Raw genomic sequence first — 20,219 nt, 5'->3', positions numbered from 1 at the left:
AATTGTTTTGAATATAATCAAACAAACAAACAAACAAATTAATATATATTTACACAAAAGTACCGTTTGAGTAGCATACGCCGCAGAGAAACTAGAAGAAAAAGTACAATAATAATTATAAGCCAAAGCAAAAAAAAAGTTTCTCTATTGTTTTTTATCAGTACGACTGTTCGTAATGTTAAGTAATGAAGCAGGTACGCATACCTCATTTGGGGAACAGAGTCTACTAAAAATGTGAAAAAGAAAAGAGGGACAGAAAGAAAAACCTACAGAGCATGATTTCACTACAGGGGGGGGGGGGTATGACCCCCCCCCCCCCTCCCAGTCAGGATACTGATATTGTCGGTAAAACTGCGCTGCCGTCGGGGAAAATGAGAAAAGTGGTAGGGGGAAATGAAAAGGAAAGGGAAAGAGAAAAAAAGGAAAAGAAAGGAAAGAAAGAGAAAAAAAGGAAAAGAAAGGAAAGAAAGGAAAAGAAAGAAAAGAAAGAAAAGAAAGAAAAGAAAGAAAAGAAAAAGAAGGAGAAAAGGAAAAAGAAGAGAACTTAGGAGAAAAAAGGAAACAAAAGAAAAGAGGAGAGAGAGAGAGAGAGAGAGAGAGAGAGAGAGAGAGAGAGAGGAGCGGTGAGAGCATGAGAGAGGAGGGGTGGGAGTAAGAGAGAGAGAGAGAGAGAGAAGGGGTTGTTGGGTTGTTGCTTTAATAATTTAATGAAACGTCAATGGTCTCGTAATACCGTCAACGGGTTCAAAACCAAGTCGGTAAGGCATTACTCCTCATTACTATAGGTCCCTCGGAGAGGACTTAAAGCCGTCATTCCTATGGTTGCTTACTAACAAGCATTTACGCTTTCTTAGCAGTCAGGTAAAATAACCACCAAATCACCAAATAGAAAATCATGCAAATTGATTAGTACGCCGAATTTATCATGGAAATATAGTAAATAGTTCGTATTCCTCCTCCTCCTCCTCCTCCTCCTCCTCCTCCTCCTCCTCCTCCTCCTCTCCTCCTCCTCCTCCCCTCCTCCTCCTCCTCCTCCTCCTCCTCCTCCCCTCCTCCTCCTCCTCCTCCTTCTCCTCCTCCTCCTCCTCCTCCCCCTCCTCCTTCTCCTTCTCCTCCTCCATTTCCCCCTTGTCCTTATCATCATTTCTATCATCAGTTTAATGTTGTTATTAATATTATTATCATCATTATTATCTTTAATAACTTTCTTTTGTTATTAATATCTGTCTGTAAATGTAACTATTTAATTTATTAATTTATTAATAAGCTCTCGTGTTTTTCGTGGATTATTCCGTTCAAGTTGACCTATTATTCTTGTACGTTGGAAGCTTGGCGAATAAAAATCATTCAATCACACAGTACATGCATGCTGGACGAGTTTGATGCTAGACGATTTTTATAACGTACGAAATTTTACGGAGACGCATATTTTTCCGATCAATGCTGGCGTGAATTTCGATCGCTTAGATTCTCCATTATTTGGGCAAATTTAGAAGCTTTGATGTGTAAAACGTAATACACATGTGCTTTAGTACTTGTTGCATTGATTGAAAATATTATTGCCCTGAAAGAAAGTCCAAAATGTCAAATTTTGCACCATTGTCTGGTCCTTTCGTTCATGACGGAATCCTCTTTTCGTGCGAATTGTAACCATGCCAACGATACCCGATTTTCATGTAAGTTACTATTATATTGTAATCTTTGGTTCAACTGCAATTTAAATGTCAGCAGCTGTTTGTAATGAATGATTCTGTATATATATTTTAGAGCTCTTATGTTCGTCTTTCAAGTCTTGCCAAAGCCAATGGCAATGAATCTTTTTATTAATATTAGCACAGTACAGTCCCATGTGTTCCTTTATGTGTGTGTTGCAGGCCTAGACCTAGGCCAGGGCTAGGCTAGAGTAAAGGAGCCCGTAATCGGCCAGCTCCAGTTTTCGGCCGATTGGTTGGATGCAAGGTAAAATCACTCTAAAATACATCGCATAATAGCATAACACATATCCCACACATACCATACCATGCCAGTGTCACTGAAGAACCACATTTGCAATGGAAAATATATCCTAAAATATCACATTTTAGAATTTACCGATGTAATCGCCGGTCCCGCTACCCAAATCTGAAAAATCGAGTATCTTACGCGTGTCTGTAAGAAATATGGGTACCATAAAATGAGCTTTATTTCAAGTATTTTTCAGATTTAAAGCCCGATTTTGTGCTAGTCGCAAGCTCAAAAGTATGTCATCGCATGTATTAAATCAATGCAGCCGCGCACCGCGACGCACACACGATATCTCTGTCTAATTCAGATTCCAACTTCCGATCACCGCTGTGCCTGTCTTCGGCCAGGCGAGCACCAGGGAGCTCCGGCGTGGGATACCTGCTCCGCCCGCTTGTGCTGTACATCAGCGCGGAAACGCACGGCGAGCGCTTCCTATTGGCTTTGTACATGCGGCCGTAAACTGAAACGCTCGGCCGATAACGGGCTCCAAAACAGTGAAAATTGAAATGAATATTGTCATGGCAATTCGTGATTTTTTTTCTGGGATTCTTTTTTTGTTTAAATAATAATAATATTTGCTTCATGATTTGAACAAGAAATGATAATAAGTAGGAAGTAAAGAGTCCTAAAAATAGGATTTTGTCTTAAGTGGCCGAAAACGGGCTCCTTTACTCTATGTGAATCTAAATTAAGCGAGGGGGGGGGGGGTGTCACACAAAGTTATCCATTATCCCAAAGAATACTACGCACTGGGATACCTTAGGCTTTAGTGCAGTGGTAGTTGTTCTAGATTCATGTGCAACTCACACGAACATTGCTGTTAGATTGTTCAAATGTGGGATGTTCTGTTCATGCTGAATATGCTCTCACACTTCTTAATGCAGGACGACGACTATTCCGACGATTCTTTTCGTTCTGATATTTCTGAGGACGAACTTAGAGTAAGCGCTCCACCAACACCCAGCAGCAGGGGGTCATCCCCTCCCGTCGGCCGGGCTCGGCCAAGGGGAAGAAAGGTGCGGGAAGGGAGAAGCCTCGTAAGTACCCCTTTGTCTTCTGTTTCTGTCCCAAAGAGTTTTATATTGTCATTGTTATAAACACCCACATTGCATCTTGAATCTATGTGTTTAAATCATTGATTAAATCAACATCAAGGTGACAGGGGTACAAATTGTGATCAATTCAAGATTCAAGATGTATGATTGCACATTATATTCATACAAAGTTTCTTTATTTACTTATACATTTTTATTTTGTTTAATCTAATGATTGTACTGAAGTAACTAATGCTCCTAAAGTTGAGATAGAGGTCTACATCTAGCTACTATTTTTTTTTTTTTGGGGGGGGGGGTTGGGGGTGCATTATCTGTAAAGCAGTGCTAGCATTATACTGTAATGTAAACATTCCTTTATTTACTGATAGTATTAAATAGAAGTTTGTTGGCCTTTATCTGATTATGTTATCTCTCTGTAGTATTTATTCCTCCACATTTTTGTTCGTTCTTTAGCTTACCAACAAATAATACATATATTTGTTCTAGGCTTATCCAGATTTTCCGTAGTAATTTGAGGTTGCAAGGTATATTTCTTTTTAAAGATGAGCTTGTACTACAATTGTCATACAAATACAGTCTAGATTCCAGGTGAAGTTGATGTCTGCCCTCTCAGCAAGAATTTGATGGTCTAAGTCTTGAGAATGTTGCCCAGTATAAAACTTATATTCTTCTTCTCTTGGGTGATAGAGGAATACCGGTATTCTGTTTAATCCAAACTCCAACTTACTCTACCCAAAACTGCATCTTAAATACTGTAAACGTGGAAATATTTGTGGTACATTAAATTTTGCGGATTTCACGCTAAGATCGACAAGCGCAAAGTTTAGAAATCACACAAATATAAGCAAGACTTCTTATGTGTGTTTTGAACAGGCTGAATTGCATGTTATGCCAATTTAAGAACCGCTGAATATGTTTTGGGGTCGCTCAGCCCGAAAAATTAATCATGTAAAAATAACAGCGTTTACAGTAGGTGAAAAACTCTCAAATTTGGAACTAGGTTAATGTTTCTTCTACTACAACTAGCTTTCCTTCAATCATATATTATCCCACTGTACATCATTCTTCTTCTTCTCTCTAATTTATTCTTTGCCACAGCCTCACCCTACCTAGTTACAGCTGGTTCGAAGAAGCACAAAAGCAAGAGCAGCCACGCAGTTGGTTCCAAGACACCAACCGGTCTTAAATCAGCCAGGGAATACTGGTTAGACGGACTCAAGAGTGGAAAAGGAGGTGAGCAGCAAAACAAAAAAATTATGGTGGACTTTCATTTTAAAATTGATTGTAATATTGGAATTAAGAACACCAGGGGCCCATTTCACAAAGCCTTTTTTCTATGACAAATGACTAAGATTAGTGGCAAATCTGCTGATAACCAATCAGAAGCAAGGATTTCAGTAGCTTATAACAAAACTGTCATTTGTCACTGATGACAAGTTTTGTGAAATGCCTTCCAAGACTCAGAAGAAGGGGGATCTATCAGATAGGTATACCAATCCGGTTTACAATTATTGCTTGTAATCATCAGTGTGATCAGACAATTCTGTCTTCATTTGATGATATTTTACTTTTTTAGGACTTTGACATTTCTGTGAAATGGGAGTAAGGTGATTTATTACACATTTTTTTTTTCTTTTTTTTTTCTTCTTTTTTGTTGTTGTTGTCTTTGTTTTATACCATGAATTAGATAATTAAAACTACTTTTTTCTGTATTAAAACCATTCCAGGTCTAACAGGTTGTTCTAAGAGTAGCAACTATCTTGGAGTACCGAAGAAGGCCCCAGCATTTTCCAGCACCAGTGACTACCTAAAAGAGACAGTGCTCAACATGCATCCCAGGAAAAGCTCCAAGAGTAGGGCTATGGTCAGCGGTAAGTCCTACAGGATTCCAAAATACTGTTACTTTTCTGTTACTTTTTGGGACTAGCGAATTATTGCTAGGTACGCACTTCTGTGGAATCACACCATATTCTGATAATAATGCTAATGGTAACGGAATTGCCCGTCTTCCAAAGGTGGATTTGTCCAGGTTCCGGGTTGTAAAAAATTATGTTAGCGTCAGTATTTTAAGGCCATATGACAGACAGTCTACAAGGTCAATTCTGTTAGCTGCTGGAAAATGTTTTATTATACAAGCTTGATACATTCCGATGGGGGATGAATTTCTGATTTAGAGAAAGGGTCTATTTCTAAGGTCTGACAAAATATTTTTAAACTTTGGCATCGATGTATATTTGGTAATTTATTTTGTATATGTTATTTGTTCTCTTCTGTTAAACAACAGACCCCATACACAGGAACATGAAAGGTGTTCCATCGTACAAACCCCAGGAAGAGATGTACGATGAGATCCTGGATCTCAAGAAGGTAAGCCCAAATCATACAGCAGCAACATAGCAAGGGTCAAGGAGATCTATAGTTCAAAGCCAGTTCAATTATGGATATCTGACATTCGATGTAACAACATTTGCCCTGGGCTTTGCTTTGTCAAATATGTAGGGTTAGGGCTTGTGTTGCAGTTTGGCTTTAATTGTTCATGTTCTAGAGTTAGGTGTAGGGTTGGGTCTATGGTTTTTCTCATTCTTTAGTCTTTCTCCTCTCTCTCTCTTTCTCTCTCTTTCTCTCTTCTCTTTTCTTCTCTTTTCTTCTCTTTTCTTCTATTCTCTTTTCTATTCTTCTCTCTCCCTCCCTCTCTCTCTCTCGTTCACTCCACCACTCTCTTTTCTCTCTACTCTATTTCTTTCTCTGTCTCTCTTGCTCTTTTGCTAGGTCTCCCTGTTTCTGTCGTTTACACTCAGCTTCTCTCTCCTCTCTCTCTCTCTCTCTCTCTCTCTCTCTCTCTCTCTCTCCCTCCCTCCCTTCCTCCCTCCCTCCATCCTTTTTCTCTTTACTCTATTTAAAAAATCTGTCTCTCTCTCTCTGTGTGGCTCTCTTGCTCTTTTGCCATTTCTCCCTGTTTCTGTCAGTAGTTATAACACTCAAGTTTTCTCTCTCTCTCCCCCCCCCCCCCCCCCCCCATACAGCAAGTTAATGCCTTGAGAGCAGAGAATGACATGGTGAAAGCTAAGAACCAGCGGTTTGAAGATGACCTCGTGAAGAAAGAAAGGCAGATTGATCAGCTTCTTGATCCAACTAAGGTAAGCAATCCTCCTTTCATTCGTAGAATTAAAGGGAGTGAGCTTGGCAAATACTGGTTATAGCCCTATCTACGTCTTCTTTTGGACAACTGCACGTAAACGAATGGACTCGATGAGCGGTAGTCAGCTACTTAATCTCTACATGGTCAGCGTTTGCAAAACAGACCAAAGTTCTCCTCGCGCTTCGGTTTTGCGCATGTTGCACACACGTGATTGCTGCGGTCGAATAGTCGTATTATACCCGATTGGCCCCTGAGTCAGGCCACAGGAAAGACACACAGTCTCGTCAGGCTACACTCCCTTTAATATCATTGAAAAGTATTAAGGGTATTCTCATATGCTTTTTTTTCATAGGGGATTTCATTAGAGCAGCAACACATTGAAGTACGCTGTGATATATACCTAAAACCCCTACACCCTCCATAAACGGGGTGAAAGGAAACATGGAGGGAAAGAAAGAAGCAATAACAAATTTTAAAAGAAGAGAAGAATGTACATTATACAATGTATATTCTATTATTGATGCAGATACATTCTAAATCTTAGTATGATATAGAAAAATTTGGTCGATTCATTCAGCAGTAGAGTACATTTTATATTAGGTTAGATGCTGCATAACAGTGCATATGGTAACTTGTTCCATGGTTCAAACCCACAGTCAATTAATTTTTTTCCTCACCACCCTCGATTATTACCATTTGGGATTCTAATTCACTGTAGATATTTTCTGTTTCTAAATAGTATAATTTTAAATCGCAGCTTCATTGGATGTTTTACTCGATACTGTTGTTGATTTCACAATACCTAGATTCTTTTTTAAATTCTTGATTGATCTTTCAGAGTGACCTTCGAAACACCCTTAATAGCAGGCAACCAGATTCAGCAGCGGTGAGTTCAACAAACTTTTGTAAAATTTTAGTAATGTAGGACTGTGCTGAAACGACCATGTGAGGGAAACATATCTTTTAAGGCTCTAGGTCATGAAAAAATGTGGTAGGGCTTGCTCAGTGTCTCTGAGACTTTTGAGAAGGTGAAATTCACATGAATAGGCCTTTCTTCATCAACTAACTTTGCCAAATAACCCACTATTTTAACTATCCTGATCGCTAATTACCCAGCTAATTTGCATCTTTATCAGCCTGCAGTTGCAATTAGTGGGATATTTGGTCAAGAAAATATCCTGAGAAACCTTGGTCTTGGTTCAAAAAAATCCCACTATTTTGGAAATAGCGGGCTAATTTGTGCTCGTCTGAGCTAGTTTGTGAAGCGCGTATCAGTCTAGTGAAGACGCAGTTTTGAGCTTCGGGATAATATCCTGAGTCTGAAAATAGCGGGTTATTTGGCAAACTCAAGCTGATCAAGACAGGCCCAATATCAATGTTTCTAGAGGAAATGAAACGAAAATAAATTTATAGTAGTATTTGATTGCAAAGCTGAACTTCTTGGATCATTGTTGGTATTAACATTACAGAAAGTGAACAGCTTGAAGCAAAGAAATCTAAAGCTGGAGATGAATCTAAAGGACAAAGAAGCAGAGCTTATGTAAGTAGAAAAAGTTATTGTATATCAATTATCAATTAAAAATATTGAGTATTGAGTATCGTAATTAAAATATTGTTGCATTATGAAGTATAATAATTACATTATGATGCAACAACTTTGACAGAAATGTATGAGAAATAACAACAACAAATAATATAATATTCCACTTTTATATAGCACTTAAAACATCTAGAATGTCTCTAAGCGCTGTACAGAAACACTATTGCCCCGGCCATTGGATTCAGTGCTTGCCCGCACACACTGTGTGCACAATCTCCACTCCTTGGAGAAAACTGTTTGACCAACAATGACGGTCACATCCTACCAGGTACTAACAACTGGGTGGAGAGTTACAAGGGCAGGTTAATATCTTGACAAAGGATATTAGCGCCCTGTCAGGATTTGAACCCTCGACCTTCGCATCCTATTGTATGTTTTTTTTTTTTGTCTTTGGTCTATGTATAGGAAGCTGAAGAATGATATGAAAGGAACTCGTATGGAAGAGATGAAGGTTGCCATGGAATCATTCTATCAAGAGGTAATCATACAAAATGTACATTCTTCAAACAATGCATGATGTTTCTGTAAAATAATTTAGTAGTATTTTTGCCAAAACCACAAGACCATTTTTTATGTCCCCTATTTGTGAACAATTATGAATGACATTTCATTGGAAGTAACCTTCCTTAATTTTGCATTCAGTGTTTAGCTAAAAGAGCACCTTTATATATTTTTTTTAAATCACAAAAGCTTACATACAAATGGTAATATTACCTAACTTTCTATCTCCTTGGAAATTCTAATTTGGTAATGAATTACAAGGTCATTTGTCATTCTTTTATCCCCTTGCTGGAATATTGCCATGACAGTATTAATGCTGACATACTACCAGCTGCAAGAAATATTATTGATGTTTCTTATTGATGTGTATCAGATTGTAATTTGGTTTCTAATTATTTGTTCATCTTTAGGTTCAAAGACTCCGCTACCAGCAATCACATCAAACAGGAAAGTGAGTATCTCTTTGTTTTCCTAATTTTTTCCTCCATTTGATTGTGAAAAATGTATAGTCAAAGCTGTGTCATTGACAAATATCATCCTTCATGAACATGTAATTTAGAATGAAAGTGTATAGTATGTTGTCTGATATACAGGGGACAGGAAAACACTAAACATGTTTGTTTGCTTATAATCTTGGACTATGAAATTCAGGATTATGATTATTGTATTTCTATCTATCTATCTCCCTGAATCTGTTTCCCTTGTTTCTATAACCCTCTCTCCCTTCTCTCTCTCTCTCTCTTTCTCTCATTCTCTCTCTCTCTCTCTCTCTAAGTATAATTCTAAATCTAATCTAAATCTAAATCTACCTCAAACCATGCTTTTCTTTGTTTCTGCGTCTCCTCTCCCAAGTCTCCCTCTTTGAATTAATCACACCCTCTCCATGTAATAACCATCTTCACTACCTCTCTCTCCCATCTCAGAGCAACCAGACCAGGTACTGCCGAAAGAGACTCCTCAAACTCCACGGCCAAAGTGAAGGCCCTCAATGGTACCATCCTGAGACTCACAGAGAGTAATCAGAGACTACAGAGCGAGAATAAGCTGCTCAAACAGGACTTGGAGAGGACGCTGTATGAGAGTTCAGCCTACAACGGACCAGCACGCTCAGAGAAGTCACAAAGAGGTGGGTACTGTCTTCCATCTTGTGTTGTCTTTGCATTTTATTCCACCGACCATTTGATGAGGTGCCAGTTTGATTGCAACTTGATTGCAATGTCCTGTGTGTAGTTAAGATTTTTAAGAGAAGTCACAAAGAGGTGGGTTCTGTTTTCCATCTTGTGTCGTCTTCGCTGTTTATTTCCACCATCCAGGGCTTATCATTGAAGTGCTAATTTGATTGCAAGTCAATTGCAATGTGATTGCATTATGATTGCATTGTGATTGCAATAAGATTGCTATTTGATTGCAATGTCCTGTGTGTAGTTAAGATTTTAAAAAGCATTTGATAGAAAAGTCACATAGAGGTAGGTACCATCTTCCATTCTGTGTCGTCTTCGCAGCTTATTCCACCATCCATGGCCTATATTGATGAAGTGTCAATTTGATTGCGACTTGATTGCAATGGGATTGCATTATCGTTGCATTGTGATTGCATTATGATTGCAATAAGATTGCAATTTGATTGCAATTTGATTGCAATGTCCTGTGTATACATTGTAGCTAAGATTTGTTAAAGTACTTGATATGAATAGATCTTGATATCTCATATTTTAGGTAGATATGGCTTAGTAGAGTTGCATAATCATCTTAGTTTGATTATTCACTTTTTCATTGTTAATCAGAATACATAACAACAATATTCAACTTGAGGACATGCTTATTGTTTATGTTCTTTAATGACTCTTTCTTTGAATTCCTCTTCTAATATGCATCCCCTTTTTTTGTCTTTGCAGATTATGAAGATTTGAACAGAAGGGAACTGTTGGCTGCAGTAGTTAACTTACAGCAGGTGGGTACACGTAGCTTGTTATTGGACAGATTTATCTTTCCTAACTATTCAGGCTGTTACCTAATAGTTACTCAAAAGTGTGTGACTAACAATTCATTGCTGCCAACCATTCCTATTTTGGAGGAACAATTCTTTATTTTGGGCCTTAAAGCTATTGTTTTGAACCCTAAATTCCTCTCTTTTTCTAAAATATTCTTTGTAATGTTTATTTATGATAACATTTTGTGTTGTATCATTTTCGTAACTTATGTATTATGTTATATGTACATAACATGTGTTTATTTGTGCAGGCCCTAAATGATAGCAGTGTTAAAAAAGCTGGTTATAAAAGGCAAATCAATATATTAAAGCATATTCACATTACTGCTTTTCTGGAAGTTTCGTAACTATGCCTATTTTCTGCTGGTCCAAACAACCCCATAATAGACAAGGGATGCAAAGCAGAATGTCTTTTAGACATGGCCTTTTAGAATGCACTGTTGTTACGGGAACTTACCCTCAATATGCTTTCTTTCTCCTTTCCTTTTTTTGTTTAAACAGAAAATGGATCACATAGAGGGCAAGGGGATGCGCAAAGACCGTCATGCGGATGGAGAGATGCCGGGGAAGATCCCTCTGACCGGATCACTGTCTGACCGTCTTGACCAGCTGGACAAACGAGAGACCGAGCTCCTCAAGGAGAAAGGGAGACTGGAAAAAGATGTGAGCAGGCTCCGGGAAGACAAAACCAAGTTTAGACAGAAGGTGGAGCAGTTTGAGTAAGTACAGTGACTATTTTTATGTTGCAACATATCAGTATTTACTATTTTATTGAGTGTGGTTATTCCTTGTATAAGGAACTATGATTGTTTGCGAGTAAGAAATGAAATCCCAAATTGACCTTTTTTTTATGCAGTATAAAATGTTGCTTAATGTTGCTGTAGATATTTGTGCATACTAAATGTACTATGAATTTATCGAAAGAGTTGTCTCAAATTAATTTTGGCACAAAATATCTTACACTTTGTGTACCTTTACTTTACTAAATGTAAAGATTATGGTATAGCCAACTTACTAGAGGTTCTAGTTTCTAATAATTGATTAATGTAAATTTATGCTCTAGAAGTTACAGGATAGAATGATACGTTGAAAAAAAGGATAATAATTTATCAGGACTTTTAAAATGTTGTTTATTGTTTGTACATAATATTCTACATAGTGTCAAGAAAGTGAAATGGACATTCTAATTGATTGTGATTCCTTCCAGGGATGAGAACAAAGCTCTGCAGAAGGAGAACGAGAGGCTGAAGGAGCAGGCCAAGTCCATGACTCCAAGACAGAACGGTAGCATGAAACGGCATCCCAGCAGCGAGTCCCTCCACAGCAAACGTAGTGACAGACATGGTGACAGATACAGTGACAGACAGAGTGACAGACACAATGAAAGACAGGATAGGAGCAGTGAGAGACAGAGTGAGAGACAGAGTGACAGACGGAGTGACAGACAGAGTGACAGACAGAGCGATAGACGAAGTGATAGACAGGACAGGAGCAGTGACAGACAGAGTGATAGACATAGTGACAGATACAGTGATAGACACAGTGACAAACACAGTGACAGACATGGTGACAGACACAGTGACAAACATAGTGACAGATACAGTGATAGACACAGTGATAAGCACAGTGACAGGCTGAGTGACCGAAGCGAGAAGAGGTCACGAGCAAACAGCTCGGCTTCGTCGAGGAGGAAGCAGAGAGAAGAGGAGGAGGAGCTGAGGGACAGAGAGCGCAGACTGGAAGAGCTGAGACAGAACAGATCGGCACGCACTCTGCAGAAGGGCTGGAGGGCCCACAAGCAAAGGGTAAGTTAGACCCCAAAGCTTCTTTTAAGCCCCACATATTTATTTTGATGTCAGCGGTACTATAGGTATTTCTTAATTGTAGAAAAGTTTTAAGATTGATACAGTCAAACCTGTTTATAGCGACTGCCCAAGGAAAACACAAAAAGTGGTCTTTGTAGACAGGTTCCTTTAGTACATGTTTCAATGAGAAACCATTTCAAGTGAAACAAAAATGTGGACTTTGTAGACAGGTGGTCACTAAAGCAGGTTTGACTGTACTACAGTTCCCTCTATGGGGATAGTGGTTTGAATAGCCTTCTATGAGCAGCTTCGCCCTAATAACATACTTGCTCTTAAAATTCATCAATGTTTAGAAGCTTTGTAGGTGGGATCTTCTCATAAGATTATATGCATATTGGTGATAGGGATGGTGATTATTTTACCTGACTGCTAAGAAAGCATAAATGCTTGTAAATAAACAACCAGACGGCCGACGGCTTTAGGTCCTCTCCGAGGTACCTGGTAATGAGGATTAATGCCTTACCAAAGGGTACTAGCGCATCAACTTGGTTTCAAATCCGGGTCACCGGATTACGAGACCACTGCTCTACCGCCTGAGCTATGGCGCCTCCTCATTATTAGTATTTGATAGAAGCTCTGCTATGAAAGAGGCTAACAGTAAATTTGGAAGTATATGCATAACAGTTAGCCTCAACTCTTTCTTATCATATTTTACAGAATATTCTCTTTTTACTTTTACTTGTTAGACAAACTTGATTAGAGGTGATGATGATGACCAGTGTAGCTGAAGACGTGTTGAGCAGAAAACTGTTTAAATAGCATTTGATCCAAAGTAGAAATAAAATTTTTGACAAACTGCTTTGCTAAATACTGAAATCCATGATGTTGCCCTCCATCACTTGTGGGCCACATAGCTTGAACTAGTATGCAGTGGATATCAACAATTATTTGTCTACCATTACCAAGCTATTGCGCAGTGTAGATCGTAGTTGCCAAAATGTAAGGAAGTCTTACAGCACAGAAGGAAATCAATGATTACTTTCAGCTGTGACTCTGAAGAAACAGAACCCTCTTCCCCCCAAAATGAAACTGAGCATTGTAGTGAATCATCTTCTATTTCTGTGTCTATCTTGTGCAAACAGGAACAAGATCGTGGCAGTGATCTGGATGAAGTAAGTATGATTAAACTTTAAAAAGTAACCTGTATTTTATGTATATGCTTGTAGTTCCATTTGTCATAAAATTCTTCTTGTAAGATGTAAATTTAAAGAAATTAAGTGTGTTTCAAAGATAATAATATGGGCATCATTGGGACATTGTATAGTGGTTTAGTGGTGGTTTTCGTACCTGACTGCTAAGGAAGCATAAATGCTTGTTAGTAAGCAACCAGAGGACCGAGAGCTTTAGGTCCTCTAATCATAGATTTGAAGATTGGTAGAAGCCTAAATTACATTCTAAGAGAATTGTGTTCTAAATGTTATAATGGATGGAATAAAGAGCTTTATTTTTGAGAAATTAGTATCTGAATATTGAAAGTGTCCCATCCATTGATTCATTCAAAACCCTTCTCAAAACCCACCTTTTTAATTAGTTATAGTATACTGGAGATGTACACAAGTAGTTAATTCCATTCAACTGAATTGTATTGTTAATATCTTATTTTATTTTGTTGCTTTTAAGCTATTGAACATGTTGAATAATTATACTAAGTTAGACAGCACCACCTGTGCGCTTAGAAACGCCTGTATAAAGCGCCCTATAAATGTAATTATTATTATTATTATTATTGATTGATTGAAATGTGGTGTATATTTCACAGTGGATGGAATAAAGAGCTTTAGTTTTGAGAAATTAGTATCTGGACATTTTTTTTCTTCTGATAATGATTCAGGCTGCTACTACAATCCAAGCTGCAATGCGCGGTCATCACAGACGCAAGGATCTCCTTGACCGCTTCAACTCAGAACCCTTCTCACCTTCAACAACGGATGCAGCCAGCGACAGGGTGCGCGATGACGAGGATAGCGACGATTATGATGATGCCGCCATGACGATACAGTCTGCTGCCAGAGGTCATTGGTCACGCAAAGAGCAACTAAGTAAATTGTAAGTGACTGTATAACTATCTGTGGGGTTGAATCATTGTGTAGGGGGTCTGTACAGATGTGTATCAATACAATCTACTTACTTACATTGGTGACTGACCTTTAACTTTACCATCTGAGAGACATAACTCTGGTTTTGAACCAGGGTACATCAGAGATGTTTTCTGAACAAAAGGAAATCGTGGAAGTTGGTCTAGCAAATTATTCATCTTTATCTTCATAAAAAAAAAATCCTTTTGTTCAGAAAAATTAAGTGGGTGTTTGCATGAGAGGTTTATTTTTACAGGTGTGTTAGTATTCAGATTTAGCTTAAGGAGGTTTATGTCTTTGACCACCGTTAACTCTCACTTTCCAAAAGGCCTTTATTACTCCTGATTCGAATCCTGGTTGTTCAATAAAGAAGATCACAGTGATGACCTCTCGTCCAGGTCATATGAATTTTGTTTCTTTACATTCTACTTGAATGAGGGAATAACTTATTTGGCCTTAAAGCTAGGCTACCTCACCAATCTATACAACTAGGCATTGTGGCATGTGCCTGTAATCCAGCTAACAATGGAAGTTACAAACTGATTCAGCCGAGGACGCAGGTTCCAAACTGAGTCAAATTTTTCAGATGGTAACGTTTAAAGGTCCGTCCCCAGACTTAAATAATCATATCTGATTGATACTTGTCTGTAAAAACCTAATACACACACACACACATATACAGAATAGTTATTGTTCATGATTATTTTCTCCCCTTTCTCTTTGTTGGTTAAACGCCTGATTTCGCAAACTTTTTTCCTATCCCCCTTAGTTGAAGGCCAACAACTTTCATCCTCTCAAATTAATTGAGTATTTGAACAATGTATATAATGCCCCAAATCCAATCAATACCGTCATAAATATCTCATATCACATTCCCCTTTACAGCTCCAATCGATATTGCCAACTTTTTTCTTATTTCCCTTAGTTGAAGACCAACATCTTTCATCCCCTCAAATTAATTAAATATATGATCAATGTATATGATAATAATAATAATAGTTTATTCTTTTATAGTGCATTTCAGGACCACAGGCCCTCTCAAAGCGCTTACAATGTAGGTTTACATAATTACTGGTAGCATTCATCAAAAAGGTGAGTTTTCAGTGCTCTCTGATGCCCCAAATCCAATTAACATATTGTCATAAATGTCTCATATCACATGCTCCTTTGCAGCTCCAATAGATCTGATTCTGAGCCAGAGTCAGCGCGATCTTTCCGCAGCGGCAAGTCCAGCAAGGCAGGGTCAACAAAGAGTGGATTGGATAGGTTCATGTCTGGATCAAGACCTGGATCCAAGGCAGGATCATCCAGCAGAGCAGGATCAGTTCGGAATGGATCAAACGGTAAGTGTATGAAATAAGCCAGTTCATAGTTGCAGTCTGAGCTTGCATGAGCAGATAAAGGTCATTGCAGACCAAATTGTGAAATACACGGAGACAAAACACTGGATACCTGCTCATGAAAGTTATGTAATCATTCATTTATGCACAAGCAGTGCACTCCATGATACACAGGTGGAAGTATTCTTTGAAAAGGGGAAACAAAGGGCTATTTATGTAGCACCTCCATCGCTGTTGAAGTGATTATTTCAAAATATACCAAGTGGGACCTCTTCCTGTTTTGAAGATCTGTGGATATTCGGGGTCATTTGGGACATGTGCTAACTGTGAACTGGTCTATTGATTCATCACTGAAAGGCAGCATAGCGAAACATGGCATCAGGAGTGCAAAATGCATAATTGTGGAAAACGATTATTTTATCACACAAAGGTAGACCCAGATTGTTAAAATGTGGAGCTAGTAAATACAGGGTTAGTTACTTAAACTTACATTCAGATATGTTAAAAGTGAACTTCTTATGTGCAAATATCTCTAATTTGTATGTCTTTTGCATTCTAGAGCCATCTTTAGGTGTCACTAAATTTTGCTAAGTTACTAAGGTTTAATAATTGAATTACTCATTTGTTAGGAGATGCTTTTGTTTTTGTAGCATTTTAGAATAATTTAATCTGGTTTAAATTATTTCAAGTTTTGTACATATAATTATCTACTGCACCTTCTTTGAATATTTTTAGATGTCATTGAACATGTAAATCATGTTTTTGTATTCTAGTTGTGGAAGGATCTCAAGATCTGATAACGTCAACCTTTATACCAATGATTACCCCCAGTAGAAATATGCTGATTGAGTTTGAAGCATTAAATTGAACTTGGGTAATCATAACCGGTCCCATTAGCAATAATAATAATAATAATGATAATAATAATAATGATAATAATAATAATATTACAGTTATAAAGTGCCTTTTCATTAGATACAAAGCGCCTTGAACAAGAAATACTTACAAACAAAGGTAGAACACATTATCATACAAAGCTTATATTGATTACAATAGGTTTATTTAGTTTTACATATGTATTTCAAAGGTCATAGCAGTGGGGTCATATGAATATGTTGTAACCCCCCCCCCCCCCCCGAGCTGTTGCTCTAAACATTAAAGTAGTCAAAAACTTCACTTATACCAGCTTTATTTTGATGTTTGATATGTCAGTATTGAGGAAAGATCCCCTGTCAGAAGAGGATTCGGATGACTCTCTCGTGATGTCTACCACCTCAAAGAAGAGCTCTGTATCCAAGTACAGTAATAAGTCAGGTGAGTATTCAAATGTAATTGATGTCAAGTATGTGGATAGACTCTCTGAAGAAATGACTGACATATTTGTTATGCCTCCACTACAAAGTAGCAGGTGGCATTATGTTTTCTGGTTGTCTGTCCGTCAGTACGTTCTTCCGTCTGTATGTCTTGTTCTCGTGATCGCGTTATCTCAAGAACTGACTGATTACCACCAAACTTTTTTTTCTTCAAATTCAGACAATGATTAAGAGTTGGTACAACGAATCGTCTTCTTTCTCTAATAATTTAATGAAACATCATAGCTTCCGCGCTTTGCGCGAGAAGGGGGGAAACTGAATTTCAGACAAGGATTAAGAGTAGAGAACAATGATTAAGAGTTGGTACAACGCATCGTCTTCTTTCTCTCTAATGATTTAATGAAACATCAAAGCTTCCGCGCTTCTTGATAATCACAATATTCAAGAACCTGTTAATAGATCAGACTCAAATTTAAATTTAAAAATTTCTTCTGTTTTGATTTGTAAAATTGCTCTATGGCGGAGGCATCATTTTCGACTGCAATCTAGTCAAAGTTCCATTTACCTAGTTTTTCTAAGTTATTAGGCATAAAAAGGAGGTGTCCAATCCCCCCTCCCCCCCCCCCCCAAAAAAAAAAAAAAAAGTATGGGGAGCATCTGGACCTCCGTATTCTCCCTTGTATTATGAGTAAACTGTCTCATTGTATGGAACTAGGACAAAGTTGTAAACTATTCTTAAATGCAAGGATTTGAGGTGTGACATTCTGTGTTCTGTCAGTGCTTAGTCATAGGCTCTGATGACAATTTTTTCAAAGATATAGGTATTGGGTTTCAGTTGGATTAAAGGTTAGGGTTGAGTATTATGTTTGGTCTAATTAAGTTTTAAGTCCAGTGTTTGGTTAATAGTTTTCTCAATATTTCTTATGTTTTCCCCTCTCTCATTTTCTTTTCTTTTTCAGGGAACAAAGGGAAACAGGTGAGTTACTGATTTGTTTCAAGCTTTTGCTTGTGAAGTTTCTCTCAAAATACTAAACTACTAACCTAAGTGTATTCTGTGAATATAATGTTAATTCCTTGAGCTAAAAATATATTACCCACATCAAATTTAAAGTTTGAAGCTTAAAGCTATCTTTAACTACCTAATGACAGCACTTTGGTGTAATGTTTGTTTATTAATGTCAAATTTCTCAAAATTGTATGTGACTGCAGTGATTATTTATTTCTTTATTCGTTATCATCTTAGTCTTTAAACACACTTCATTGGCTGTCATTTAGTGAATCTTATTCTTTAACTCTGCAGTCTTTCTGTAGTTTGCAACCTAATGTACAGATTTGTGTAAAATGCTCTCATTTTCTTCTCATAATCTGTCATAAAGGGATCCATGAGTTCATAATTGGGATTGGAAAAACAAAAAACATTATTTTGAAACCATTGGTGCATACACTGCCATAACATTTCAGAGTACAAATCATATTGCAATTTTCATTTATTGTTTTCACCATTTAGCACTGAGTTTTGGAAAGCACTGCATAACTAACACTACCATTCTGAAATATCTTAGCTCTTATTAAATTCCAATACACATTCAACCCGTTTCATAAAACCTGTTAGAAAAAACACATGCCATAGGTCCATACAAACAAATTGCCAGAAGTCGGTAAGGTAAATTATAGTTAAATGTCAATTCCAATACCACAAATATCTTGAATGTATTGTGCACTGTTGGGTCAAATATGAAAAGTTTATTTCTATTTTTGGAATAGTTACTACAAATTTTATTTCAAACAATCCACCCGATAGTTACCTCACGTTTTTATGACACCGAGCAGAGAACTGAAAGGTTTATCAAAGGCACTCTTAACTCTCCTAATCACTGTCTCTTTTCCACGCCTTTCCTACTAAAGACTAACAACTCCTTCTCATCTAAGACCTCGTCGACAAACCCGCGACAAGCTCAACGCCTTACGTCCTCTATTCCGGAAGAAGACTCGAGCGATGACGATGATGATATCGTTGTCACGGTCAAACCGAATAAACCTCCTTCCACCACCATCACAACCACCAACACCTCTGTTAAAGCTAAATCCAAGAGATTTGGGTTCTTCTAACCCGGCGTCACAGTCGTTCACTCTCTCATCTCAGGCTTCTTTATTTCATTCTTTCCATTCCAGTATAATTGTGGGTCTGTGCAGATAAGTTGTATTATCTCTCTCTTCTTTTGGTGTTTAATTGTGTGATGTAAAAGCTGGAATTGCTCTGTTCTCATGACCCTACTGATTGTAACAGTTCAAGCACCTATTAAAGCCCCACTGCACTACTTATAGCTACTTGTGCCCTCTAAATAGCAAACAATGCCTAATCGGTGACCATTGGACCCCCATGGTCCCCTTTTTCTGATGTTAATTGAGAGCTGATTTGATGAGATAACCACCTGACAGTGACCTTGCAGGGAGGTATAATGCCTCTGGGCCAAACTAGTGCAGAGGGGCTTTGATACATGTAATGTGTGCTGTGTTAAGGATGAGTAAACTAATTAATTATCTGAAAACGATGTATATCATTGATAGTGTGATAAAACATTGTAACTCAATTTGTTGTGATTGCTTTTGTCTAGACCATTTTCATGTTTTGATAAATCCATGTAATGCATATCTGCAAAAATAATGCCCCAAAACCTTCAAAAGGAAATTCATCATTGCACTTTAATGTCAAACATGAAAGTTTGTTCAATTCCAGAAAATCAAACGTTTTGAGGTACAAAGTTTTATCACCCCACCAAAAACATGCTCCAATACAAGCACTTGAATATGACGATGAAGGGATGTTGCTGCCAAACGAAAACGGGCTATATTTGGACATATTAACACTGAATAGTCCCTATTTTTTAAGCAGTATGTTACTGATCATTACCTTCATATATGTATCTAGGTATTCATTTATATGTTCTCAGGTGTATACTACCATTTTAAGCATTACATTTCAAAAGCCCAGATGCATTTCAGTTGTGTTGATTGGTGTGTGTCCAAAGTCAAAACCTATTAGGTGTAAACATGCCTTTTTGTGTCGTCTTATAATTGCCTTCATATATATCAACAGCATTTTTTAGTTGTCTTTAGCTAACATCCAGTCTGTTATCTTCACATTCTTTTACTTAAATCAACAACTAGAGCGTGGCAAGTAGTCGATCGACTCTGAAAAATGGACTCAATAGCAGGAAAGACGAGGACAGTGATGACGATGATGATGATCTGGTGTTCTAATGGGCATTATGTTAAAAAGGGAGAGTATACGTATTCTAGCTTGAATATCTCCCACAAGGTAAATTTGAATAGTTGT

General features: G+C 37.7%; 1 protein-coding gene across 1 annotated transcript; it reads left to right on the top strand.

Annotated features, from left to right (window-relative positions):
- The first annotated feature begins 1,652 nt into the window (after window positions 1–1,652).
- LOC100888457 (IQ domain-containing protein E) lies at window positions 1,653–19,256 on the top strand. The gene is made up of 20 exons (XM_030985145.1): window positions 1,653–1,676; window positions 2,945–3,041; window positions 4,158–4,292; window positions 4,787–4,930; window positions 5,344–5,426; window positions 6,083–6,196; window positions 7,037–7,084; window positions 7,668–7,738; window positions 8,204–8,276; window positions 8,710–8,750; window positions 9,223–9,425; window positions 10,195–10,250; window positions 10,791–11,008; window positions 11,497–12,094; window positions 13,237–13,266; window positions 13,986–14,200; window positions 15,403–15,572; window positions 16,782–16,883; window positions 17,842–17,858; window positions 18,788–19,256. The coding sequence occupies exons 1-20, from the start codon at window positions 1,653–1,655 to the stop codon at window positions 18,989–18,991; spliced, it is 2,643 nt and encodes an 880-aa protein (XP_030841005.1). The 3' UTR covers window positions 18,992–19,256.
- Window positions 19,257–20,219: the final 963 nt, after the last annotated feature.

This window comes from Strongylocentrotus purpuratus, unplaced genomic scaffold (genome assembly GCF_000002235.5).
Source record: "Strongylocentrotus purpuratus isolate Spur 01 unplaced genomic scaffold, Spur_5.0 spur5_scaffold_14, whole genome shotgun sequence".
NCBI lineage: Eukaryota > Metazoa > Echinodermata > Echinoidea > Camarodonta > Strongylocentrotidae > Strongylocentrotus > Strongylocentrotus purpuratus.
Note: the sequence above shows the minus strand (reverse complement) of the source record. Positions and strands in the feature narration are given on the sequence as shown.

What these genes read in the sequence shown, in the direction of transcription:
- LOC100888457 (XM_030985145.1), top strand. Translation starts at nt 1,653, where the DNA reads ATGCCAACGATACCCGATTTTCAT. An exon ending in GAGTAGGGCTATGGTCAGCG is followed by an intron (nt 4,931 to 5,343) that starts GTAAGTCCTACA and finishes GTTAAACAACAG; the next exon opens with ACCCCATACACAGGAACATG. An exon ending in CTCAGAGAAGTCACAAAGAG is followed by an intron (nt 9,426 to 10,194) that starts GTGGGTACTGTC and finishes TTGTCTTTGCAG; the next exon opens with ATTATGAAGATTTGAACAGA.